The sequence below is a fragment of the Leptomonas pyrrhocoris genome (genome assembly GCF_001293395.1).
Source record: "Leptomonas pyrrhocoris isolate H10 chromosome Unknown, whole genome shotgun sequence".
NCBI classification, from domain to species: Eukaryota; Euglenozoa; class Kinetoplastea; order Trypanosomatida; family Trypanosomatidae; genus Leptomonas; species Leptomonas pyrrhocoris.
The window spans coordinates 1,355,092-1,378,171 of NW_015438361.1; the positions used below are offsets into that span (position 1 = coordinate 1,355,092).

The window sequence follows — 23,080 nt, forward strand, 5'->3', positions numbered from 1 at the left end:
GGTTCGTGAAGCATGTTGAGCGCATCGTTTCTCCGGCGTTGCTTGTACGGAAAGCCAGCCTTGCAGATGCACTCTTTATTCCGATCGCGATGTGGTCTCCGCCCTCCTGTTATTGATTTTTATTTTATTTCTGGAAAATTGGATCAAAAACAGCGCCGATAAACTTTTCACTCGCTCAACTGGCATTCATTACGTAACCTTCGCTTATGTTCTCCTCTCATTTTATCTTCCTCAGTCAAAACGTCCCTTCTTTTAGTTTTTCGCCTACGTGCTCAATTTCATGAACTAATGGAGTTTCTTTTCCTTTCCCCACCGGGTGGTGAGGAAATCGAAGGAGAAGCGAAGGTAATACCGCCGTCGGGGCGGCCGCTTCATGCGTGTGAGAAACACGTTGCTTTCTCTCTCTCGGTTTTCTGGTGCTCTCTCAGAAGCCCTTTCCTCGCTGCGGAGGGCAAAAAAAAAACACGATGGGAATTCCTTTCTTGTTGGGAAGGTCACCGAGGCGTTTCTTGTTGTGATGTGCCCACCCCCGCTCCCGCCGAGCAGTGTCATTCCACGACCTCGTTCGCGGCTTCGCTGTTGCTGTGTCTCGCACTCCCTCTGTCTCTCTGTCTCACTTCTCTGACTCTCCCTCGTTCATAGGATTAGTTCCCACCGACGTGCCCACGCATACGCCTCACACCACCTACCCAATCATCGCGGCAGAGAAAACCCGATCGTGTTCGCTGTCGCCGCCTGCAGAAACATCCGACCTCGTCCAACGCGTGACAACCACTGGCACACGACAAGACCGAGTGCAGAAGACACCGTTTTCGTGGCCCACATTTGCCGATTTTCCGTTGTCGAACAGACTCTTTTCACCTCTCTGCCTCTTTGCTTTTGCCTAACTGCAGCAAGCGCCTACCATGTCATCACCAGTGGTGCGTGCGTCTGCCAACGTCGAAGACGAAGACGCGTACACCTCTTTACTGGGCATTTGTACTGAACTTATCATCAGCGAAGGCACCGACGACCCACCCATACACGATGCCCTGGGAGTTCTACACGGATTGTTGCACTGTGAGCACCTCAGCGGAGACGCCACAGTGCTCTCCGTGCGGGCCGTACGCATCTTGGTGGACAAGTTTATTCCCACGCTGAAGTCGAAGTCGCGTGCAAAGCTGGTGGAGTGTGTGCGGGCGGCCCTCCGTCGCATGAAGACCGTCGCCGGGGACGCCGCTCGCGGCGCCTTCACTTTTGTCCACACGAAACTCTGGGAGTTGCAGGAGGAGCTGCTGCAGTGCATGTCGACAGCGGCGCAGAGCGACGACATCGTCCGCGCCGCTCTCCCGCCGCCCGAAGAGCAGTTGAGATTCTGCGTATACGTGATGGACACGTCGCTGGATATGTGCCTGCAGGCGCTGCGGATGTGTTGCGTGTTGCTGCGCAGTGGAAGCACCAACTACCCCGGCTCCCCCGTGTCGGCGCGCATCCGTCGGGTACTTCGCGAGAAGCTGGCCGCGCTGGAGTCGATGGAGGTGAATCAGGACTGGCTGCGCCTCCTGCGGCACTTGACGGAAGGCTTTGTGACCATAAAGGCCTACGTCACTGGGACAAGTAGCAACGCGTCACCTCTCGCAAAAAGTGCTCCCACTTCGATGAAGAACAGCAAACGTGAGCGTAGCGCATCCGTCACGGCAGCGAACTTTGCTGCGGGTGATGCGGACGGCGCTGCGCTGAAGGGCGATGAGGTATTGACGTGGCTGCGTCTGTGCCAAAAGGTATGTGCCACCCCGCGCCTCGACCGCGGCTTTCGCAGCACCGTCTTTGGTTGCGCGAGCACCGTGCTCTCGACGGAGCCTGCACTCAACGCGGTGCCGGCCACAACGTGCGTGGCACTGATCGTGGACCTTGCTCGAGAGTTGAGTCGCAACGTGCGCACCACGCTGACCATCACAAACCCGTTCATCAACCGCGAAAATGTGTCAGGGGCGCCAGCGACGTCGTCAAACGCGGGTCCAAACCCTTTCGGCGATCTAGACGGCGAGAACGACGAGGACGAGGATCAGGGGGAGGACTTGCTAAACAACGGTGAGGGAGTCAAGTGGCACACGCCAGAGCCAGAGTGGCCGCTGCTCGTGTTGATCTCGGTTCTGTTGTCATCCGCCACGATGGCGTCAGCGGAGTACATGTGGTGGTGGGTGGGCGACGACGAGTACGCGCGACGCTTTGCGAAGGACGACCGCGCCCAGCTGACGCGCGCCTTCTTCGCCGCCGGTGATGCGGTGAAGCTGCGGAAGCGCGGCAGTCGCGTCTCTCTCTCCGCGATGCGCGAGATTCAGTGGCCGTTTGCGAACAGCTACCGGATTGTGTTTCAGCCCATCCCGTGTGCCTATGACGTGACGACGTGCGCCGCGCCGTCTCTGCAGGCACTGCCGCCCAGGCGTGCGCAGGAGCAGGTCGCAGCCCTCCGCAAGTGCGACCTGAAGAATCTATTTGAGCACCTTAGCGCCGCGACCCGCCACGAAGGGCCCATTGCGCAGTACGGGCAAACAGTGCTGCTGACGTTGCTGCTCGCGGTTGGGCCCGACTCCACCGACGTCACCCGGTCAGCCCTGCGCAGCTTCCTGGCGGACGCGTCCACCGCCTTGATTGAGCGCGTTTCCGAATCGCTTCTCGGTCACGACCGGGCCTGGGCCGGCACCCTCGTGGAGGTGGGCGTGGCGGAAACCATTTTGCGCCGCAGCACCGCCGTGACACCGGAGCGCAGCCCTGTGGTGCGCATGCTGCGTCGCGAGGCGGCCAGTTTGCCGGTGACGCCGCCCCTCCTGCCGCAGCGTTCGAATAGTCCGGCCGATCCGGCGCAGCTGAAGCGCATTTTTCAGTACGGCGGTCGGGAGGAGCTGCGGGAGTTGCTGACGTCGCTAACGGACGGCGACTCGCCGTGGAACACGACTCCCTGCTTGGAGGCTGCGACGAGTCTGGCGGCGGCCGCCGCATCGGCACGTACTGCCGGCAGTAACACCTCCGCTGCGTGGGTTGCACAGGTGGAGAATACCATTGCTAGTGTGGTGCTAAAGCATCTTCAAGACATCGCCTTGCAATTTCAGTCCGCGAAAAGCTTAAAAGAAACGGTGGAGGACGCGGAGGTGGTGCAGCTGGAGTTGTGCAGCGCTGGTCTCTCCCCTGCCTTTTGCTGCCCACAGCAGCACCCTCTGCATCACCACCACAGTACCAACTGGACGTGCGACACCTGCGCAGCAAAAGGACTCGACAACGCCTGGTCGTGTCGCCTGTGCAACTACGATTTGTGCGCAAAGTGTGCCCGTACAAGGTGCAATCGTGTCGAGGGTGCCGTCACCGCCACAGCGCTGGATGTGCTGGTAAAGGTGCGCTCCGAGCTGCACCAACCACCGCAGCAGCAGCAACAGAAACAGCAGCCCGCGGCCGGCAGAGCACCGTCCGAAAACCTTCTTGAGTTCTTCACGGACGACGGCGGCTTCGTTTCCGCCGCCACCCCACTCGCCTGTCTACATCAACGCCCCCTGCACGTGGCGGAGCTGTGCAAGCTGTGTGCGTGCGGCTTTGTCTGCCCGCAACCGGTGAGGAGTAGCCTGGCCACCGTGGCACCGGCGGACAACGCTACGACGGATCTCCTGGGCGTGTTACTCCGCAGCTTTGGCGCGTCCTGTGGACAGGACGTGGGGGTGCAGCGAAGCCTGCTGAAGGCGTACGAGGATGCGGGGATGCGTGTCTTCCTCGGCGGCGCCCGCGCCGTCCCGCCGTCGCTGCGCCGAGTCATGCGTGGTCTGGCGCCTCATCTCCCCCTCGCTGTAAAGCACACCGTGGCGCGCTACTTGGCGGTTGACTGCCGGCGCTACGCGTTTCAAGTGCTGCACGACGAGTCGGCGGCCGTCCTGTCGATGGTAACCGGCGTGACGGCGGAGTCCACGCGGAACCACCGCATTCAGGTGCCGCGCGGCGACAAGACGGCGATGATCCGCATTTTGCACGACGGCTTCCGCGCGCTGCTGTCGCCGGTGCTGCGGGTCGACTTCATCTTTGAGGGCGAGGAAGGCTTCGGGAGTGGGCCATCGCAGGAGCTCTACACCGAGCTCTCCGCGTACTTCCGCGCGGAGAGGAAGTTCTGGTTCGTGACGAACGACGACGGCGGCGCAGACCCGATAGTACTGCCGTTTCCGAGTGCCACGGCGCTTTTCCTGCAGGAGTTCTTCGTTCTCGGTGCGGCGTGCGCGCGGTCCTTCGTGGATGACTTTCGTATGAACCTGGACCTTTTGCCGGAGTGCTGGAACTTGCTCCGAATTCCCTCGCTGGGGGTGCTGCTGGAAGGTCACCAGCACCGCACCGTAGGAACGACGGTCCACGAAGGACTGGAGAAGCTGCTCGAGGTGCTCGACCCGTCGCTCCATCGCACCTTCACCCAGCTGCGCACCACCTCAGAAACGCAGCTCGCCGCGATGGAGCTGGAGATGGACGACGGCACACCAATCACGACGCATGCGGGACTGAATGCCCATATCGAGCACACCATCCTCACGCGTTACGAGATTGCGTTGGAGAACTTGCGACAGTTTCAGTGGGGCCTGCTATACGTGTTGGAACTGCCGTCTCTGGACTGCTTGAGCAACAGCGAGCTCAGCGCCGTGCTGTGTGGCGCGGACAGGGAGGGGGAGGGCCCGCTATTCACCGAGGACGAGTTGAGGACGCAGACGACCGTGGGCAACGGCTACAGCAGCGACAGCCCGCACGTGGAAATGTTCATCTCCATTGTGGGCAGCGAGCTGACGCGGTCGCAGCAACACGACTTCCTCGAATTTCTCACGGGTACACCGCGGCTGCCGCTTAATGGGCTTGCGGGTTTGGGACGTCTCATCACGGTCGCGATGAAGGACATGGAGGGGGCGAAGGAGCTCACGCTGCCGTCGTGCAACACCTGCTTCCTTTACCTGAAGCTGCCACCGTACACTACCCGTGACATCATGAAAGCGCGATTGTTGCTTGCTGTCACGGAGGGACGCCGCAACTACAGTTTGTCGTAAAGCGTAAGGGAAAAACATCCGAAAAGATCCGTGTTTTTCCGGTGCGTTGGTTACAGAGGAGAAAACGGTGTTCGTAGCGGTGATGCTGTTATTTAGCCTGTTTTTTTTTTTGGCAGTACGGACTGTTTATGTGATCTCTCTCCTCTTTCTTTTTAAGCGCCTACTGACTCGTCTCAACGGCCTTTTTCCGCCGGTAGGTTTGTTTTTCCCTAACTCGATTAACGTAAAACTGCGTCTGTTCCGTGAATGCTGTTAACGCACACACGTAAGAGGAAATATCAACCAATCATGAAACACAACGTGGTGCTCTCACGGAGTGTCGTTTCATCACAGGGCGTGTGTGGCACCGTGTTTACGTTCATTTTCAAAATGTCACCGTTGGCAAGTGATCGGCACATCGCACCTTGCATATCGAGCAGCTGTGGTGTATGTGGTCTACCTTTACTATCACATCCGGAAAAGTATCCATTTCACGTTCCCACCCGACAGAAGCGCGGTTATTTGCTATGGGAAAACGCGTACGCTTGGTGCTTCATCATTTTTCTTTCCTTTCTTGTCCTTTGCGGGTTACTATTATTATTATTATTCCTCTCAAAGGAGCGGAACCCGTCTGATCACGCGCCTGTTTTCGTTCTGCCCTCACGCACAGTCACCCCCTTCCCCCTAAAAAAAGGCCGGCAATTCGTAGCTTTCTTCCCCTTCTGGGCGTAGCCGGCTACCGTGCCCGGTAAAAGAAGAAAAGGAGTTCCGAACATCATTTGTTCGCCGTGGCGCTTTTCGTCTGCTACGGTGCTGATTCTTTTTCCTTATCGAACCGCCAAGGGGCTCTCTACTGGGCCGTTCAAAATTATTTATAGTCCTCTACACCAACGCACAGCAGCACGCAAACCAAAAATGTCGTCGATGGACTCGATGCGCCTGCAGGGGCTGATCCGCATGATTCGCCAGTGCAAGACGACCGAGGAGGAACGCGCTAGCGTGAAGATCGCGAGCGCGCAGCTGCGCAAAGGGTTTGAGGAGGCCACCCCGTACATCCGAGTGCGCTACATGCTGATGCTGCTGTACATCCGCATGCTGGGGTACCCCACCGAGTTTGGGCACATGGAGGTGCTGAAGCTGCTTTCGCAGACCGATTTCTCTGGCGTGCGCACTGGCTACCTGGCTCTGCAGCTCCTCTTTAGCGAGGGCGACGAGGTCCTGACGTTGGTGGAGAACCGGATGATTGCGCACCTGAGCATCAGCGGCGCACGTCGTGGCGTCTCATACGAACAGCTGTGCCTTGTTGGCGTGTCGTTGAATGCAGTGGCCAACATTGCCAGCGAGGATATGTGCCGCGACCTTCTAGATTCCATTCTTCGGGTCTTCAAAAACTCGCCCGTTCAACTGCGAAACAAAGCGGCGCTCGCGGCGCTGCGTGTGGTGCGGAAAGCGCCGGACCAAGCCGGCTACATCCTGGAGCAGTGCACCGACCTCTTCGACGCCAGCACCGATACGCTGATGTGTGTGCTGGCGCTCGTCATTGAGTGCTTGCAGATGGAGACAGGCGCTGCCATGCTGGGACAGTTCCGCCGACTCGCGGTGAGTGCGGTGCGCGCGCTGAAAGGCCTCGTCCTCTCCTCGCGCATCACCGATGAGGACGTTGGCGGCATCACCGACCCTTTTCTTCAAATTAAGCTCCTGCACTTTATGCGCGTCATCGGCACCGGCAGCGAGGCGACTTCCGAGGCCCTCAACGACGTATTGGCGCAGGTCATCACGAACACCGACGCCACCCGCAACGTCGGCAGCGCCGTGTTGTACGAGTGCGTGCGCACCATCAACGCCATAGAGAGCGACGAGGGGCTGCGCACGCTTGCCGTGAACACTATCAGTCGCTTCCTCTCCTCGGTGAAGGACAACAACCTCCGCTTCGTTGCGCTTGAGACGCTGTTGACGTACGCGAGCAAAGACTTCGACGCCGTGGTGCAGCACCAAACAGTCATCCTAGAGTGCCTGCGCGACCCCGACCTCACGATTCGCCGCCGCGCGCTGGACCTCACCGTGACGCTGATTACGGTGAGCAACGTCCGCCTCCTCGTGCCAGACCTCATCACGTACATGACGCTCTGCGCGGAGGAGATGAAGGGCGACGTCGCGCAGCACATCTGCGACGTCATCGAGGGCCACTATCCGACCGACGAGTGGCGCGTCGACTTCTCCATTCGCCTGCTCAAAGTGGCGAAGCAGTTTGCACCGATGGACTTTGCTCGCCGCCTGATCGCCGTCATGTCGAACCAAACCGACGAGATCAAGACGCGCGCGGTGCAGTCGCTCTGGGAGGAGGCGTCGTACCCTTTTGATGCCTTGCACCAGTCACGCAAAGCCTTCCTGATGGTGGCGCTGTGGTGCATCGGCGAGTACGTCGACCTGCTGCTGGGCTCTGTGAAGGGGCTCAAGGGGGGTGACGTGGCGACGTGTCTGAGCGACCTCACGACAAACACGAACTACACGGTCATTAAGCAATACGGCCTCACCGCCCTGATGAAGGTGGCGGCGAAATGCCCCGATGCGAAGGAGCAGGCCCTCGCCACCTTTGCAAGCAACATGACGAGCATGGACTGCGAGCTGCAGCAACGCGCGTGCGAGTACACGACGCTGCTGTCCGACTTTCCGGAGGAGTCTGTCTTCAGTTTTAGCCGCATGCCCGCCATCCGCCCCGAGACAGACGCGGTGAAGCCGGTGGAGGTGGTCTCGCTCACGCAGGAGCAGCTGCACCAGGAGACCGCCAGTACGCTCGATGACCTCTTCAACTTCGAGGGTGCCAGCAAACCGCCTCCGTCCAGCGTGGACACGGCTAGCCAGCCGCCGGCGTCGCCTCTGCAGTTCGGCTCAACTGGAAGCACAAACTCGTCGCCCTTGCAACCGCAACAAGAGCAAGAGAAGCAGGCTTCTGGCTCTGCGAATACGCTCGGCGACATCTTTGGTGGCAGCGCTGGCTCGGCTTCCGGCTCACCGTTGATGGGCGGGTCGCCGGCTGACCCGGTTTCTCCAAAAGCGGGGGCGAACACCGTGTCGGGCGTCCCTGTGTGCACCTGCGCCGACTTCAAGGTGCTGCTCTCGGCGCGGATGGAGGGTACGCACATCACGGCAGACCTCGTGGTGCAGTCGAACCTGAGTGCGTTGATCGAGGAGCTCATCTTTAGCGTCGCCGTGCTGCGTATATGCACCGTGGAGGTCGCACCGCTGCCGAGCACGCTTCTGCCGTTTGGCACCGCCACGCAGCACCTGGTGGTGGACAACACGCAGAACACGGCCCACCCACGCACCCTGACACTGCGCGTGAAGGTGTCGTACGCGGTTAACGGGGAGCCGCGAGAGCAGAGGTTCCAAGTTGCTCAAGAGATGTAAGCGCAACACGACGTCATCTGTTTGATCCGCGTTTTCGTCGTGGCCCGCTTCTTCGGTGAGGCGTAGGAGGGATGATCACATTTATTTATAGGTGAAGGTGTGTGCTGCGGCATTGCTGGACTTTTTGTGCTTCCGTTCACCGTTCTGTTTTCTTTTTTGGAGTTAGCGCGTCATGGATGATGGATGGTTCCCACGATTATTTGCTTGTGTGTTTGAAGGGGACGTAGTACGTGCCCTCTTTTTATTGGGCTCTTTGCTTTTCTTTTTTTATCTTCTGATGCTGTGAAACGCGTGTGGGCTTGGTGTGATGTGCGGAACTTCGACTGTCTCTTTGTGTGTGTGGTGTTTCATTGTAGTTCCGCCTGCGAATCCTATCGCGCGGTACCTAAAACAGACAACACGCGCTTTTCTTTTTGCCGCACAAGTCGTACAAGTGAATACTTCCACAACACGACTGCCGTGGTGTTGGGCTCCGTGTCGTGCGGATGCCACGACTCTCACGACCGTGAAAGCTCCTGCGGTCTTCTTTGAAGGGCGTGGAAGGGCGGTCGCGTGAACCGTGACGCGATCTGGCAACGGGCGACGAGTGCCCATCTTTGAACGCACTGCGTGTCTTGCAAAGCTGGAGACTGGGGTGTTCTTTCGCGAGGTGCTGAAGCGGCGAAATATTTCGCCCCTCAAGCAGCACGTCTCTTTTTGTGGCTTCTTCCCTCATGCAACTTCATCGTTTTGGTGATTCTTCTCTTTTCCCAACGTGACTCGAATTACGTTTTCCACGGACCACCTCCTTTCACCCACTCTGCTCTCCGCAACCTCCTAAAACGAAAGAAGAAACCCCCCAAAGAACGCGAACTTTCATTGCCTAATAGACAGTGAACTGTTTCCTGTTTTACCTTCTCTTATCATGTCCCAGGAAGAGCAGACCAAGAGCACGGAGGAGTACGACTACGACCGCGAGCTTTACCGCTGCCCCATCTCGTGGCCCATCTCCTCCGATAAGCCGAAGATGACGAAGAAGGTGTACTCTCTCATCAAGAAGTCGGTCACGGCGAACAAGAAAAAGGGCATCGTCAAAGGCATCAAGGACGTGACGAAGGCGGTCCGCAAGGGACAGAAGGGCATCCTTGTTCTTGGCGCAGATGCTTCGCCGTACGACGTCGTGTCGCACTTCCCGGTCATGGCCGAGGAGGCAAAGATCCCGTACGTGTGGGTGCCCTCTCGCCAGGACTTAGGCACCGCCACGCAGTGCAAGCGCGCCACGTCGGTAGTGCTGCTGAAGGTGAACGAGGATCTCAAGGCCAGCTACGAAAAAATCGTGCTTGCCATCGAGGACCTGAACTCCGAGGAGTAAAACGGTGTTTAAGGCTATAACAAATGCGTGAAGAAGCAATAAGGTTTTGAGTGTGTGTGTCAGTGTGAGGGAGGACTCTTTTTTTGTTCTTTGCGCGGCTCCGCCTCTGGACTTACGACGCTGACGACTTCTCGCTTCTTGCGAGCTCGAATGTCGGGTCACGTCGAACGACGTGCACAAAGGGGGAGGGGGAGCAGTTAAAACTATTGACAGCTCTGGCGATAAAAAGGCGATTATTTTGTTTTGTTTGTTTGTGTCTCGGATATGTTTTGTCACTAAGCATAAGTCCGCACCAACGCCCTCTTTTTCCCCGTCTTTTTTTTCTCGAAAAACCGGGGTTTGATGACGATGGTGTTGCACTTGTGCGTAACCTCTGCGATTTAACTGTGTATTAAACAAACAAGCAAAAAAGGAAGACATTTTTCGCTACACGGGCATAGAGCGCTGGGTGAAATGGAGAAAGCGAGCCGGCGTTGATAAGCATCCTCGTCAATGCGCACGATGGCGTGTCCCTTTTCACGGTGTCGTTGAGTAGTTGAATCGACGCGACACACCACCATATCCTTCTTTCTCCGCTCCCGAAAAGCATGGTGGGCTGAAAATGATGCAGGGCGTCCCGCCTGGTGTTGTGCGGATATCATGCACGTTACAACTATGATTGTCTTGACGGCTAGTCCGTTTCACGGTGCTCTTCGCGACGGCTTCATTTTCTTCATCTCTCTCTCCTTCTCACGCAGTACGTATTTATCGATCGAGGCAGTGTTGTTGGCGGGTTCTATTTGTTGTCTGTAGGGAAAGCGCTGCGTTGCGCTACCTTCTCGGTGTCTCCACAACTACAGTCATTTGTACTGCTTCAAACGGGAGCAGCAACACGACGGCAAAAATATGGAGTCACGTTTGATCTTAAATGCGGCGGCGCACCGTCTCTGGTACGTCGATGGAGATGTTGTGAAGGTGCGCGTATCGCTCTCGTGTGTGCCGGAAGGCGTTACGGGCGCCAAACGTGATGTTGTCCCACTGCAGGCGATTCCTACGCAAAACTACTTTTCCGTTGACACCGCCGAGTCGGAGCCGCGTGAGATGGACGTGCGCGTGCAGACGCTGACGGCGGAGCTCGTAGGTCGTGTCGAGCTCGACGCAAGCGTGATGAAGGTCATTAGCTGGCCCGGCGCCACAAGCAGCTCGCAACCGACACCGAGCAGGCGACCGGGCAGCGCCAATTCCAAGGTGCTGTACGTTCTGTACAGTACCGGTAAAAAGCCACTGCTGGATGACGTGGGTATGCGGCGGTATCAGTGTACGGCGCTGGAGTTTTTGTTTCGCCTGCCCGAAGGATGCCCGCCGACGTGCAGCGGCAAAGGCGCGGACTACCGACACGTCGTGACGATCGCCGCTTCCTGGCAGAACGCACGCGCCGGATCTGCCAAAGGTTCTCTACCGCACACCTGCAAAGTGCGTATTCCACTGCTTGTCTTTAGCAGTGTCGCGAGCATCGCCCAGCTGCCGCTCATGTCGCTCTTTCCCTTGCCCAGAGACTCGACGCTAGTCAAAGAAGACTTTCACTTTCAAGTGATGCCGCTGCCCGCCGTGCCAACACCGTCCGTCGCTGCCCCGCTCCAGGACGTGATCTTTCCGCAGGACGGCCAGCTGCGCACCTCTCTCACGGTGCGTCGCTTAGCTAAAAACAACATGCAAAACACCTTGGCAGCTCAGCGGCAACCATTGAAGCTCTTAATGCCATGCAACGGCGTAAACATTCTCCAGGTGCATCTGCACTCCTCGTGTGTGGCGCTCGGCGGCTTTCTGAACGGCTCTTTCATCGTGTGCGACGGTGGTGCGGCGAACAACGGGGTTCGGGCAAATCGCAAGAGAGACATGGAAGCGCCGGTGCCGGTGAACGTGACCGCCTCGTTAGAACTGTTAGAGTGTGTCACGCCGGAGTGGGCGCTGACAACCGACGAGGACAGCATGCGTGACACCAAGGCGCAGGGGATCGACAACTTCGTCTGCCTGCACAAACGCGTCATCGACCACGCGCACTTCACCGTTGTGGACACCCCGTCGGTCCCGTTTGAGTTTTCGCTGCCCATCGGCCTGGTGCCTGCTACAACTATCACTGACGTTACGACCTTTTTATGGCAGCTGCGAGTGGTCGTGACGACGGTGGCGCGCAAGTCGCTGGCGAAGATGGCGTCACCTGGAGTTGATAGGCTAGGGCCTCTGCTGGAGCCGGTTGCAGGGGTGTTTCCTCTCCTCATTGCACCTCCCGCGATGCCCACTCGAGGTCGTCAAGGAGCGGCTTGGTAACGAACTGCACGAGCAACTCGGCTTTTCGTGGAGGTTTCGAAGTGATACTTCCCCGTTAGGTGTTATCATAGAGGGTGTGTGGGGAGGTTTCTCTCTCCCTTAACGGTGCGCAGTTCATTTTGAACGCGCATGTTTGTTTTCTTCGTTGCGTACACTCACCACTAAAACAAAAGAAACGGAGAAAAGCGTAAGCGATGAATGCACGCGGGGAGGAAAGGGAGGAGGAAGACCGATAGACGCCCTCGCCCCCCTCCCCCAACCACAAAGATTTTCCTTTCAAAAGGACGGTTGTTTTTCCCGTTGCGGCCAGTCGCGTTCTCGCAACCTGCCCAGCGTTTCCCGCAGTGTCTCTGCCGTGATGATGTCCCGTTGTATGACGAGTATAGTCTTTTTGTCTTTCCCGCTCCCCGCCTTTTAAAAGATATGAGTGGACGTTTCTAAAGTCCGTTTTCGTTACTTTTAATTTTTCAATTCCTCATGCTGGTTTCGTTGGGAGATCTGGAGGCGCATGCCGGCGAGGCGGTGTTCCCGCTGCACGCACTGCAGATGAACGGCATGACGATTGGCTTGGTGCGCGACGCAGCCTTCGCGACCCTCCCGTTTTCTTCGAAGACCTGCACCGATAGCGTGGTGAACTCCTTCGAAGAGGCTCCACGGTTTCTCGCGCACAGCGAGACCACTCAAAGTGTCGCCTTTCAGTGGTGCGCTCGCGTGGCATTCTCCATTTCGTCGTCGGCGGTACGGCACGCACTGCTGCTGCGTAATCTTTCGAGCAACGCGTCCTGTTTTTACCTATTAAGCAACAGCGGCAGCGAGCGCGATTTAGGTGCTGTCATGGCAAGTGTGGAGGCGCGAGAGGATTTGTGGGACTCGGCGCCGTCCAAAGGCGCTGGGTGCAGCCATCTTCACATCTTTTTCATGAGTGAGGTTGAGGTGCCGGACACCATGTCTACCAACCTCAGCGATTTGCCCGTAGTCTCTACGCCGGGTACTGCAGGTGACGTGACCACGCGGGTCGTGCTCGGCAACTCCCCAGGCGACATATGTGCCTGTTTGCGAGAGCTCGTCTCGGCTCTTTTACACGGTGACGACCGGCGGTTTAGGGGAACGGAGGTGTGCTGGCCTGCTGAATTACTATTTCCCGTGAACGTGCACACGCGCGACGACGCTGTTCGCCGTCTCGAGCACGCAGCGCTGCTGCTCCCCAACAAGGCCTTGCTGCACCACCAAGATGCACTACCGAGCTGGTCCACCTGGGCCGACCTCCGGCAGCGATGGCGGCAGCAGAAGCAGCAACTGCAGCAGGCTTCCACCAACGCACCCAGCTTTCGCACTGGTGAGTCGTGGGAGCGTCATCTTGTCACCGACCCGCACAAGGCACTGCCTGCCTTCGCAGCCCCGTCGCTGACCGGGGCTGAAACGCTTCTGACGAGCGGGTCGTACGATTACTATCATTACCGCGTGGACGGCTTCCGCGACGACGGGTGGGGCTGCGCCTACCGCAGCCTACAGACCCTCTTGTCGTGGTTTCAACACGCCGGCTACGTGACGGCACCCATTCCCTCCATCCGCCGCATTCAAGAAATTCTCTATGCGACCGACCCGGACAAGACGAAAAAGAAGCAGTTTGTGGGTTCGTCCGATTGGATTGGCAGTTTTGAAGTCATGTTAGTGCTGCAGCACTACATGCCGGGGTTGGACTGCACCATCAAGCGCCTGGAGAGCGGCGGAGACTTGGAGAGCGACGCCGCGGTGCAACTGCTGCTGAGCGAGCATTTCCGTAACCCACACGCGGCGCCGGTGATGATTGGCGGCAGCAGCTACGCCCACACCATCCTTGGCATCCACGTGAACGTGAACACGATGGAGTCGCGCTACCTCATCCTGGACCCGCACTACTCAGCCAATCCGACGCAGTTGAAAACCGCCATTAAGAAGGGCTTCGTGGGGTGGAAAGAGGCGTCCAAGTTTTTTGAGACGGGCAGCTGGTACAACTTGTGTGTTCCACGAACCGACCTCTACGATCCTCGCTAGAGCGAGAAGCGCATGACGGAGGTGAAGGCGTTCCGTTTTTTTTTTCTTCTTGCTGTCGAGTACCGATGCCGTCCACACGCATAAAACGAGGAGGAAATCGAAATCCCACATTCCTGGCACGGATTCGTACACCCAATTCAGATGATGTTGAAACGGGCGTTGGTAAGGTAAAGCACAAGAGGGTTACTTCTCTATACGAAGTACTACCCGCTCACTTCAGTTCCATGTTACTCAAGCGCGACGCATCGGTAATAGTAACAATGGAAATTCACGTTCAAATAGTTTGCCCACCTCCACTTGCAATGACTGCTGCGTTCTCTTCCTACGCCCAACTTCAATTTTTCTGCTCCTACGCTCTTTCGTGTTTCTTCGACCTTTTCCTCGTCGCGATCTCCCCACAAACACACAGCAAAACACCAGCACCTTCCATCGAACTAGCCGTCCTTGACGCCCGCGTGAGGGAGTAACGATCTTCTTGTTTCTGTGTGTGTTCGCGTCAAGGTTGATCATCGTCGTCATGCTACGTCGCATCGCCAACAAGTCTGGTATGGCGGCCGCCGCCCCCATGCTGGCCAGCTCCCGCGCTTACAACATGTTTGTCTTCAAGAACCCCGATCGCCGCCCCCAGTTGTCGGCGGAGGAACGCGCCAAGGTGAAGATCAACTACGCCGAGTGGCCGGTGGAGTTCCGGGATTACGATCCGGAGGACCCCTACAAGAACTCGCCCGAGATTATCGAAGGCCTGAGCAGCTGGAACCTCTTCCTCTGGGGCGTGGAGTGTGCCTTCATTTACCAGTTCTACGAGCTGGTCTTCCCCAAGAGCATCTAAGCGGAACTGCCAGAGAGAAGTCAGCGAAGAGGGGGGGGGGGGAGGAAAATGTGTATACAGCAAGGGAGAAGCATGACGTGGAAGAAGGGCACAGCAAGAAGCCTTTTAGACACTCGGGTCACTACAGCTCTGGCTTTTTTGTCGACTCTTTTCTTTGTGTTGTTGATTCTTTTCCCCGCGCTGTGGGCGACATGTTTCTTATCATTCTTCTTGGCAGCCTGGACGCAAGAGCATAAGACTAGGAAACGATGATTCCTTGCAGGTTGGGTCCCAAGTACGTAGAGAGGTGTCGTGCTCAAGCTCCGCTGGCGCGGTATTATTGGAACCTTTCACAGGGACAACAGAACAACAGGAGCTGAAAGTGCTGCTTTTCCCCCTTCATCAAGAAAGAGGAGCGTGCAGCAACGGTGTGCATTTGAGAGTCTGTCTTCGCTTTCTTTCTTTTGTTGCTGTGTCGCACGTTTCTTCGTATTCCTGCCTGTTTACGTTGTACAGGCTCTCATGCATCAACACTTGTTTACGAAGAGCGCCGTTCTTTTCTCGGCGTTTCCGTTTTGTGCCGTGTCGTACCGTGTAGTAGTTAGTAGGATTAAGTACAAGAATTCCTCCAAGCATCAAGCGCAAGAAGAAACACTGATGCAAGCCATGTGGTCGATTCGGAAAAAGAAGTACATTTATTTGTTTTTTTTTTTGTCAGAAGAGGCGATGGCACAGTGCTCAGCGACAGCGCCGCTGGCCATGCGGAACGACGCACTCGCGTTCATCTCTCTTGGATGATTTTGTCCGTTACGACAGCACCCACGTCTCTTTCTTCGTGGTGTGTGTTTCGTTCACAATGAAGGCAATGGTGAAGCCACAGCAAGAACAGTAGTGATCGTAGTAATACCCCCAAAGCACTTTCTGAAGTGAACGCTTGGAATGCCGCTCAGGCACCACTTTTGTTTTCTCCTCTTCCCTTGCTTACGGCTCCCTTCGCTCTTTTCTGTTTTCCCTGAACAACACTTCCACATGGGCATGTTGCGCCAACACGGGTGTGATCGTTGACGAAAACCCTTTGTGTTGAGTTTCTTTCTTCTTCAGCAGAAAGTCTTTTTCCTGGTGATCAAAAATAATTACCTCTTTTCTTCCTAACGTCCAAATAGGATGCCGCCGTTCTCTTCGGCTGCTGGGCTGCGTTCGCTAACGCGGCTTTCCTACGTATCGCCTTCCCGCTGTGCCATAACAAGCTTTCCTTGCCCAGCCGCGTCGAGCAGACGTTACTATCACCTTTCCGCTGCCTTGTACGCCGAAAATCACTCGCCGAAAGAGGCCCCGGCGACACTGTTGGGTGCTGTGGCCGCAGACGCTGTGAAGCCGCAACGTCTGCCGCAACAGAGGGAGATCACAGACCCAGCCGCTTCACAATGGCACAAACAACCCGACGCTGCTGCTGCATCTACCGCTGAAGCACGGGACTCCTCTGCCAGCGCTGGCGGCACCGCCACCTTTACAGAGGCCGCTGCCCATTCCGAGAGTCCGTTGCGGCGCCTCTTTATTTCGTGGCAACAGGGTGTGGTGGCAAGCATCGGCGCCGTGATGGGCATCGGTTTTCTGCTGTACTTTCTTTACACGCCTGTGAAAGAGGACACGGTGCACCACACGGCAGTGGTCGCATCAGAGGCGCTGGCAGATGCCCGCCTGAAAGGGCAGGCCGTGCAGCTCTCCAAAGACGTCGTGTTGGAGGTCCTGCGCGACCACAAATCACTGGATGCGGCGGTGAACCTTGTGGCGAAGCTGCTGCAGCGCGAAGAGAGCAAAATTGCAGTGTCCATTCTTCTGCAGTCTCTCTTCGTCGACCACTACACACTAGAAGTCACGAAGAAGTTTGTACTGCAGGTCGTGCAGGATCCGTGGATTCAGGAAAATCTACAGGGAATCACGGAAGAGCAGGTGCGGCAGCTCCTGCGAAGCCCCGAAATACAAAAAAGGCTCTCCGACTTCTTACTCGGCTCTGCGCTCGAGTCGCTGAAGAAGCCGGAGCTTCAATACGAGGTGGCACGCGCTGTGCGTCGCTCCGCCGCGTCCTTGTTCTACTCTGTGTGGAGCTGAATACGAGCTTCATGATGGTGAGGCATTACCATCTGCTTTCACCGACGCCCTCATGATGAGCTCTTCATTTTCTGTTTCTTTTTGTTTTGCTTTCCTCTTCCCTTTTGGGGAGAGGAATATCAAAGCATCCGAGACCGTTTTCTGTCTTTCTTTTAACCATCGTTTACGCTGTGACTTCAAACGTGAAAAAAAGAAACTACTTTGCCGAATGGAAAACGGCGCCTTGATGTGACGGACTTCTTACGAGCTCGCGTTGTGCCTCACGAAAAAGGAGAGGAGGCGAGGGGGGGGGGGAGGGGGGAGAGAGAACGCAAACGTTTTAACCCTCACTGCAACCAATACAGAAGTGCATAGCACCGCGGCGCTCTCTCGAGGAATTTCGCGTTGAAAGCTACATATCTATCTCACCGTCGGCTCACCTTTATTTTTTCTTTCCTACACAACCCAGCAGCATTTCTTTTCTTCTGCCTTTTTGTCGTAGCTGCTCTTGCTACTCGTTTCATCACGCTGTTTTCCACTTTTATTCGCCTGCTGTTCACAAGACATATTCTTACGGACGCGTCATGAGCTCCCCTGTCTCTTCTTCTCCCATTGCGGCCGACTTGCACCTTCGGTTTGTGCACAAGCTGGACGAAAACACGCAATGGAAGGCGCAGCACCTCAAGATGAACGGCGTCTACTGGGGGCTGAGCGCACTTACCCTTCTCCACCGGCTGGACTACAAGCAGGAGGATGTTCTTGAGTTTGTGCTGTCGTGCAAGAACGCCGACGGGGGCTTTGGCGGGAACACAGATATGGACTCCCACCTCCTCCACACCATGTCCGCCATCCAGCTGCTGTGCATCTTCGACGCGCTCGATCGCATCGATGTCGACCACACCGCAAAGTGGATCGCCTCGATGCAGCTCCCTGATGGCTCCTTTCAGGGCGACGAGTGGGGCGAGGTGGACACCCGTTTCTCGTACATCGCTCTCAGCTGCTTGCGTCTGATGAACCGCTGCGACTTGATCGACGTGAACGCAGCCGTGGGGTATGTGTTGGCGTGCCAAAACTGGGACGGGGGGTTTGGGGTGTCGCCGGGTGCGGAGAGTCACGCCGGTCAGATCTTTTGCTGCGTCGGCGCCCTCTGCTTGGCGAACGCGTTGGATCGCATTGACGGCGACCGCGTAGCGGCGTGGCTGGCGATGCGCCAGTTGCCTTCAGGTGGTTTGAACGGTCGGCCGGAGAAGAAGGCGGATGTGTGTTATAGCTGGTGGGTCATCTCCTCCCTCTCCGCGCTGGGCCGCACCCACTGGATTGACGCTGAAGCGCTCTTTCGGTACATTTTGAGTTGCCAGGACACACAGGACGGCGGCTTCTCGGATAAGCCGGGCAACCAGGCTGACGTGTACCACACTTTCTTTGGGCTGTGCGGTCTCAGCCTGCTGGGCTACACGGACTACGCGTTGGCGCCCATCAACCCGGTGTACGCGCTGCCCTACGATGTGCTGGAGCGGATGAAGATACCCGCAGAGTACGGATCGCGTGTGGGGCTAGCGCGGTCCAACTAGATATGTGCTATGGAGGTGCACGTTCCCTCCAACGTATTTGTTTCCTTGCATCCCGTTGGATGCGACTGATTTCACGAATACCGAAGAAGAGAGGGAGAAGAAAGCAAAGTGGGCACCGACTCCGCAGCTTCCTCGGTTGACCCCGCCCCGGAGACAACCGAGGAAGCTGCTGCAGTGTTTGTATGCTCGGAGTTCCTGGGAGTGCGTTCGGTATAGAAGTCTCAACGTTTCGTTGCTGTATGTGCAGGGGTTTCCTTCGCACGAGAATGCTGTTCAGGGAAAAGAATTTTCGACGTTTCACAATGGTACAGCTCTTCTTTCCCTCTCCCCCTGCAGCCGCAAAATAGCCCTGCTTCTCCTTATACCTTTGTTCAGCACACTGACCTTCTCTTCATGCGTAGGAGCTGCAAGCAACTTTGAAGGTCGACACACACAGACACACACACATATATATGAGGGCTAGAATGTTGTTTACCAGACGGAGTCTGGGCACCTGCGTACGTCATACAGGGCCGTTCTCAGGAAAGGCGCCTCTTTACCTTTCTATCCGCTGTTGCGCCACGACATCGTCGGTCTCTCTCACGCACAGTAGCACCGTACCTCAGTCAAACGTCAGTCTGTCCTACACGTGTCGCTTACTCGACACTATCTGTGGCGCGGACCAGCCGACCTTCGTCAAGCGGAAGCGCATCCAAGGAGCGGTGCGTAAAATGGAAGCCGGAATAGTGGATAGTTTTGCAGCCGCCAGTTCCACCGTGTCACCGGCGGAGAAGCAGAAGCTGCTGCGGCGATGGCTGCAGTCCCTCTCTCACAGTGTCGAATACATGCCGCGGCTCGAAAGCTGTGGCGCGGATGATGCGACAGAGCCGGAGCGATTCTCGTCCCGCTCTCCCCGGCGCAGCCGCCACACTTCAGCCGGTGACGCGGAGACGTGGTCCGGGGCCTCACCTTTTTTTTCGTTACAGACGAGCGACGTCCTGTGCCTCTGCCTTCGCGAGTGTGTCATGAACGTGGTGGACACACAGCCTGAGCTTCTGCAGGAGCTGTTGGAGTACGCCGTGGTGTTGGAGCTCGGGGACGCAGAGGTACTCCAACACATGCTGCACGCGCTGACGAAAACGGACGTGTGCCGGCGCCGCACGGCGGCAGAGGTTGTGCAGCTGCTTCATTACATCTCCCTCGCTGCGAAGCGCTGCAAGCTGCCCGCCCCTCCGCTGGACCGCCTGTTGTCTGTGCTCTCCGGTGCGACCCTGACGGCCCGCGAGAGCCTCATGGTGCTTTGCGCGTTGCACCGCATTCCCACCGTGCACGCCGGCGACGTCGTGACATCCGTCTCGCGCAAGGCTGCCGCACAGGCGTCGACGTACAACGTGAAGGACGTCGTGTATGGGCTAGAGATTTCGGCGTTGCTGGCGGGGTGCAACGTGGCCTACGCGGCCGCCGTGCTGGACCGAGCGGGCGTTCTTGCCCCTTCCATGACGCCGAGACAATTGGGATCTGTCTGCAAGTACGTCGCTCTTCTTAACACGACTCGTCGGCAGAATACGCTCGCCTACTCCTGCGGTGCGGAGCTCCGCCGCCTTCTTCCGCTGCTGGTAGAGCGTGCGGAGCAGCTGCTGGGGCAGTTTCATCTACGCGACTCGCGTAACGTGCTACGCTGCTTTCGCGAGCATAAGGTGCGTCATTCGTTGATCTTCTCTCGCCTGACACCACTCGCCGAGGATAGTTGAAGCCTTTTCCTGTCTTTTCAAAGATCCGTGCAGACACAATGCAGCGCAACGCATCAGGACTTTAACAAAAAGTAATATTTTCATATTTTTCTTGAGAATTGAAGCTCTTCTTGTTTGCTGTGTAGGAATACTGGCTCTTGTGATGCTTTGTGTTCATCTGACACGCAGATGGTCCTTTTCTTTCCGTTATGGTGAGCGGTTGAGGGGACGCGGAACGAGTGTGCAGCCTCCTCGAAAAGAATCATGGTTTTTCTAAATATTTTCTCTCCTGACACCTTTATGCCTTCATTTCTCTCTACGCCTGTCCGTGTTTCTGCTTGTTTTCTCTTGCGCACATCAGTTATTCTCCGCCACAACGCGGGAAGCGGTACGTGAAAACGCGCAGGAGATAATAAACGAGCCGCCTTCACTCTCCTCCCCCCCCCTCCTTTTCGCGACTAAAAGAAACCCTCTTCTTTCCATCGCGCGCACACCCATGAGCAGCACACATTCTGCTTCCGCAACGCAGGAGTCGCCCGATGCCCTCCTCGCACGGTTGCAGGATAGCTACTCTCTGCAGAAGCGGCTTACCGTCGCCCAAAAGAGGAAGCAGGCCGACTTAGAGTTGCAGGCCGCGGCCGCCTGCTACAATGACCTGCCCATTACGCTGGAGCTCCTCTCCGACGAGACGGCGACGCTGTTCACGGAACTCGAGCACCTCATGGAGGCGCAGCAAGATTTCACGGCGACGACCAGCAAAGATGTGCTACTGCTGCGACGTATTCGCGCCGCGGTGAACCGGGAGCTTCGGCAGGCCGTGTCCTTCATCGAGGAGGGCTACCACTCCGGCTTTGAGAAGCTCATGCAACAGAGTTGCTTTGATCGACGACAAAGTCCGCTCGTTACGAAGCCCAGTGTCTCGACTTCAAATGCGGTGGCGCCGAATGTCGAAGCCAAAGCCACCCCTGCGGAGATGCCGCCGAGCACGGCGGTGCTGACGGTGCGCGAGGCACTCTCCGAGCACCTCAGCCTTGTTGCGGAGTCGCTTGCCGTGCGACTTCAGTGCGAGGCGGTTCGCATCTATTTGTTTGACGAGCACGAGAATTTGGTATGCGCGGCGCAGTTCCCCTATCGGGCCTGTCACGCCGACCCGATGCACTCCAGCGCGTTAGCTCTCATGACGCTGCGGGAGGTTCATCAGACGGTGTGCCGCGACCGCCTGGCGGTTAACGGGACGCTCCGTAAACCCGGCAGCGCTTCCACGCCGTCGTCTTCGCCGGAGGAAAAAGAGGCGCTGAGCAGTAAGCCCAGTGGCGTGGAGGACATCCGTAGCTGTCTCATATTCCCGTTGTTTTCCTCATGGGGCACCGGTGCGTCGCATGGCGTGATTCACGCAGTGAACAAACGCTTCCCGATGGTGGTGGACTCGGGCGAGAAGGGCAGAAGCGAAGCGCCGCTGCGCGGATTCAGCGTGGAGGACGAGATTTTGGTCTCGAACGCGGCACGCCTGCTCGGCACCATCCTGAGCCGCTACCCGGCCGACCTCTTTACCTGCACACACATCGGCGAAGCCATACGACGCCGTGCGTACCCGGGCGACAACCAAGTTGGCAGCCTCTCCGCGCACCTCGCACCCACTCTGTACGATGACATCGGCGAGGCTGCCGAGATGGCCCACGAGGCGCTGAATCGGACGCAGCCCCGTCTTGTCTACCGCGCCCCGGTAAACACCATCTTTGCCTCGCGATCGGCGACAGAGTCGCGGCGAGGCACCTTTACCTCCCTCGGTGCTGGCCACGACGCCAGCGTGTGCACCGTTGCCTTTCGGCTGCGCTGCATGAACGAGCTGTGGGCGAGCAGCCGGGACGACAACACCGCTTTGCACCACCAGTACCGTAACCTCGAGAAGGAGGCGCAAAAGACGCGGCTGCTGCTGCGCAACGTGCTGGACGGCGTCGCAACGGCACGGTCGATGCGGGTCTCGTCGGATGTGGCGCAGTACCTGCAGACGCTGGAGCTGTACGGCCGCAGCGAGCGGACGGAGCGCATGGCCGCCTTTGTGGCAGATAAAATGCTGACGCTGTCGCAGGTGAAAAACAGCGACACTGCAGCTTCTGCGGAGAACTCCCGAGAGGTCGACTCGCGGGTTGAAAGCTCTCAAGATTACGCACTCAGTGAAGAGGAGCTGCGACGGCTGCAGCGCGACCACGCGCGAGTGAACACCGTCACGGTCGCGTCTCTCCACTTTGATGGACCAGAGGGAGTGCCGTCGTATACTTCAGACGCAGCGCAGCGGAGAGAGCAGGTGCGCTTCATCGACGAGCTCCGCCGCAGTGGCGCGGACACGACGCACACATCGGGCACAGCAGGGCTGCGGCGCAGTGGGAAGGGCAATGGCGGTGCTGCAAAGTCCCCATCTCCACAAAGCCCAATGCAGCGTCTGGCGAACGCTAACCGCGCGCCACGGAAAGATGCGTACCCCTTTCAGCGACCGTTCAAGCTCTAACTGCTCTGCCCCTCTTCGTGTTTCCGCCTACCGTCAACGACGGCGCAAATTCTGTTGTTGACTACGATGTAAGTGCTGCGGCTGCTCGCAGCCGCTAGCTTGACAATGATACTTGTTTCTGTCTTATGTACACTATACGAAAGTTCTTACCCCTCACCCCCCACTCCTTTGAAAGTATTTTTACTCTTGGTCTTGCCTTTGAATCTCCCATCATCGAATATGAATAATAGTAGTGAAAATAATAGGAAAAGCGAAAGGTATTGTTGCGGATTGCCGTTGT

The 23,080-nt window shown here is 57.3% G+C and overlaps 10 protein-coding genes across 17 annotated transcripts; all 10 read left to right on the forward strand.

Annotated features, from left to right (window-relative positions):
• Window positions 1-640: 640 nt before the first annotated feature.
• On the forward strand, window positions 641-5,039 carry ABB37_03568 (hypothetical protein; the record flags this gene model as incomplete). 2 transcript variants are annotated; one of them, XM_015800951.1, is made up of 1 exon in its annotated part: window positions 641-5,039. In XM_015800951.1, the coding sequence occupies exon 1, from the start codon at window positions 906-908 to the stop codon at window positions 5,037-5,039; it is 4,134 nt and encodes a 1,377-aa protein (XP_015660958.1). In that variant the 5' UTR covers window positions 641-905. The 2 variants fall into 2 exon arrangements, with proteins under 2 accessions (XP_015660958.1, XP_015660959.1); XM_015800952.1 differs by having other exon boundaries at window positions 647-5,039.
• A 595-nt stretch (window positions 5,040-5,634) lies between these two features.
• On the forward strand, window positions 5,635-8,426 carry ABB37_03569 (putative adaptor gamma-1 chain; the record flags this gene model as incomplete). The annotated part of the gene is made up of 1 exon (XM_015800953.1): window positions 5,635-8,426. The coding sequence occupies exon 1, from the start codon at window positions 5,934-5,936 to the stop codon at window positions 8,424-8,426; it is 2,493 nt and encodes an 830-aa protein (XP_015660960.1). The 5' UTR covers window positions 5,635-5,933.
• An 826-nt stretch (window positions 8,427-9,252) lies between these two features.
• Window positions 9,253-9,777, forward strand: ABB37_03570 (Nucleolar protein family a member-like protein; the record flags this gene model as incomplete). Of its 2 annotated transcripts, none has more annotated exons than XM_015800954.1 (1): window positions 9,253-9,777. In XM_015800954.1, the coding sequence occupies exon 1, from the start codon at window positions 9,331-9,333 to the stop codon at window positions 9,775-9,777; it is 447 nt and encodes a 148-aa protein (XP_015660961.1). In that variant the 5' UTR covers window positions 9,253-9,330. The 2 variants fall into 2 exon arrangements, with proteins under 2 accessions (XP_015660961.1, XP_015660962.1); XM_015800955.1 differs by having other exon boundaries at window positions 9,256-9,777.
• Window positions 9,778-10,512: 735 nt separating this feature from the next.
• ABB37_03571 (hypothetical protein) lies at window positions 10,513-12,084 on the forward strand (the record flags this gene model as incomplete). The annotated part of the gene is made up of 1 exon (XM_015800956.1): window positions 10,513-12,084. The coding sequence occupies exon 1, from the start codon at window positions 10,663-10,665 to the stop codon at window positions 12,082-12,084; it is 1,422 nt and encodes a 473-aa protein (XP_015660963.1). The 5' UTR covers window positions 10,513-10,662.
• A 419-nt stretch (window positions 12,085-12,503) lies between these two features.
• Window positions 12,504-14,118, forward strand: ABB37_03572 (hypothetical protein; the record flags this gene model as incomplete). Its single annotated transcript, XM_015800957.1, has 1 exon — window positions 12,504-14,118. Exon 1 carries the CDS (start codon window positions 12,562-12,564, stop codon window positions 14,116-14,118), a length of 1,557 nt encoding a protein of 518 aa, XP_015660964.1. The 5' UTR covers window positions 12,504-12,561.
• A 407-nt stretch (window positions 14,119-14,525) lies between these two features.
• ABB37_03573 (putative mitochondrial hypothetical protein) lies at window positions 14,526-14,947 on the forward strand (the record flags this gene model as incomplete). 2 transcript variants are annotated; one of them, XM_015800958.1, is made up of 1 exon in its annotated part: window positions 14,526-14,947. In XM_015800958.1, the coding sequence occupies exon 1, from the start codon at window positions 14,636-14,638 to the stop codon at window positions 14,945-14,947; it is 312 nt and encodes a 103-aa protein (XP_015660965.1). In that variant the 5' UTR covers window positions 14,526-14,635. The 2 variants fall into 2 exon arrangements, with proteins under 2 accessions (XP_015660965.1, XP_015660966.1); XM_015800959.1 differs by having other exon boundaries at window positions 14,537-14,947.
• A 1,062-nt stretch (window positions 14,948-16,009) lies between these two features.
• ABB37_03574 (putative mitochondrial hypothetical protein) lies at window positions 16,010-17,035 on the forward strand (the record flags this gene model as incomplete). Of its 3 annotated transcripts, none has more annotated exons than XM_015800960.1 (1): window positions 16,010-17,035. In XM_015800960.1, exon 1 carries the CDS (start codon window positions 16,091-16,093, stop codon window positions 17,033-17,035), a length of 945 nt encoding a protein of 314 aa, XP_015660967.1. In that variant the 5' UTR covers window positions 16,010-16,090. The 3 variants fall into 3 exon arrangements, with proteins under 3 accessions (XP_015660967.1, XP_015660968.1, XP_015660969.1); XM_015800961.1 differs by having other exon boundaries at window positions 16,026-17,035; XM_015800962.1 differs by having other exon boundaries at window positions 16,029-17,035.
• Window positions 17,036-17,481: 446 nt separating this feature from the next.
• Window positions 17,482-18,585, forward strand: ABB37_03575 (putative Geranylgeranyltransferase; the record flags this gene model as incomplete). Of its 2 annotated transcripts, none has more annotated exons than XM_015800963.1 (1): window positions 17,482-18,585. In XM_015800963.1, exon 1 carries the CDS (start codon window positions 17,599-17,601, stop codon window positions 18,583-18,585), a length of 987 nt encoding a protein of 328 aa, XP_015660970.1. In that variant the 5' UTR covers window positions 17,482-17,598. The 2 variants fall into 2 exon arrangements, with proteins under 2 accessions (XP_015660970.1, XP_015660971.1); XM_015800964.1 differs by having other exon boundaries at window positions 17,485-18,585.
• A 334-nt stretch (window positions 18,586-18,919) lies between these two features.
• Window positions 18,920-20,315, forward strand: ABB37_03576 (hypothetical protein; the record flags this gene model as incomplete). Its single annotated transcript, XM_015800965.1, has 1 exon — window positions 18,920-20,315. Exon 1 carries the CDS (start codon window positions 19,038-19,040, stop codon window positions 20,313-20,315), a length of 1,278 nt encoding a protein of 425 aa, XP_015660972.1. The 5' UTR covers window positions 18,920-19,037.
• A 338-nt stretch (window positions 20,316-20,653) lies between these two features.
• Window positions 20,654-22,800, forward strand: ABB37_03577 (hypothetical protein; the record flags this gene model as incomplete). 2 transcript variants are annotated; one of them, XM_015800966.1, is made up of 1 exon in its annotated part: window positions 20,654-22,800. In XM_015800966.1, exon 1 carries the CDS (start codon window positions 20,791-20,793, stop codon window positions 22,798-22,800), a length of 2,010 nt encoding a protein of 669 aa, XP_015660973.1. In that variant the 5' UTR covers window positions 20,654-20,790. The 2 variants fall into 2 exon arrangements, with proteins under 2 accessions (XP_015660973.1, XP_015660974.1); XM_015800967.1 differs by having other exon boundaries at window positions 20,679-22,800.
• Window positions 22,801-23,080: the final 280 nt, after the last annotated feature.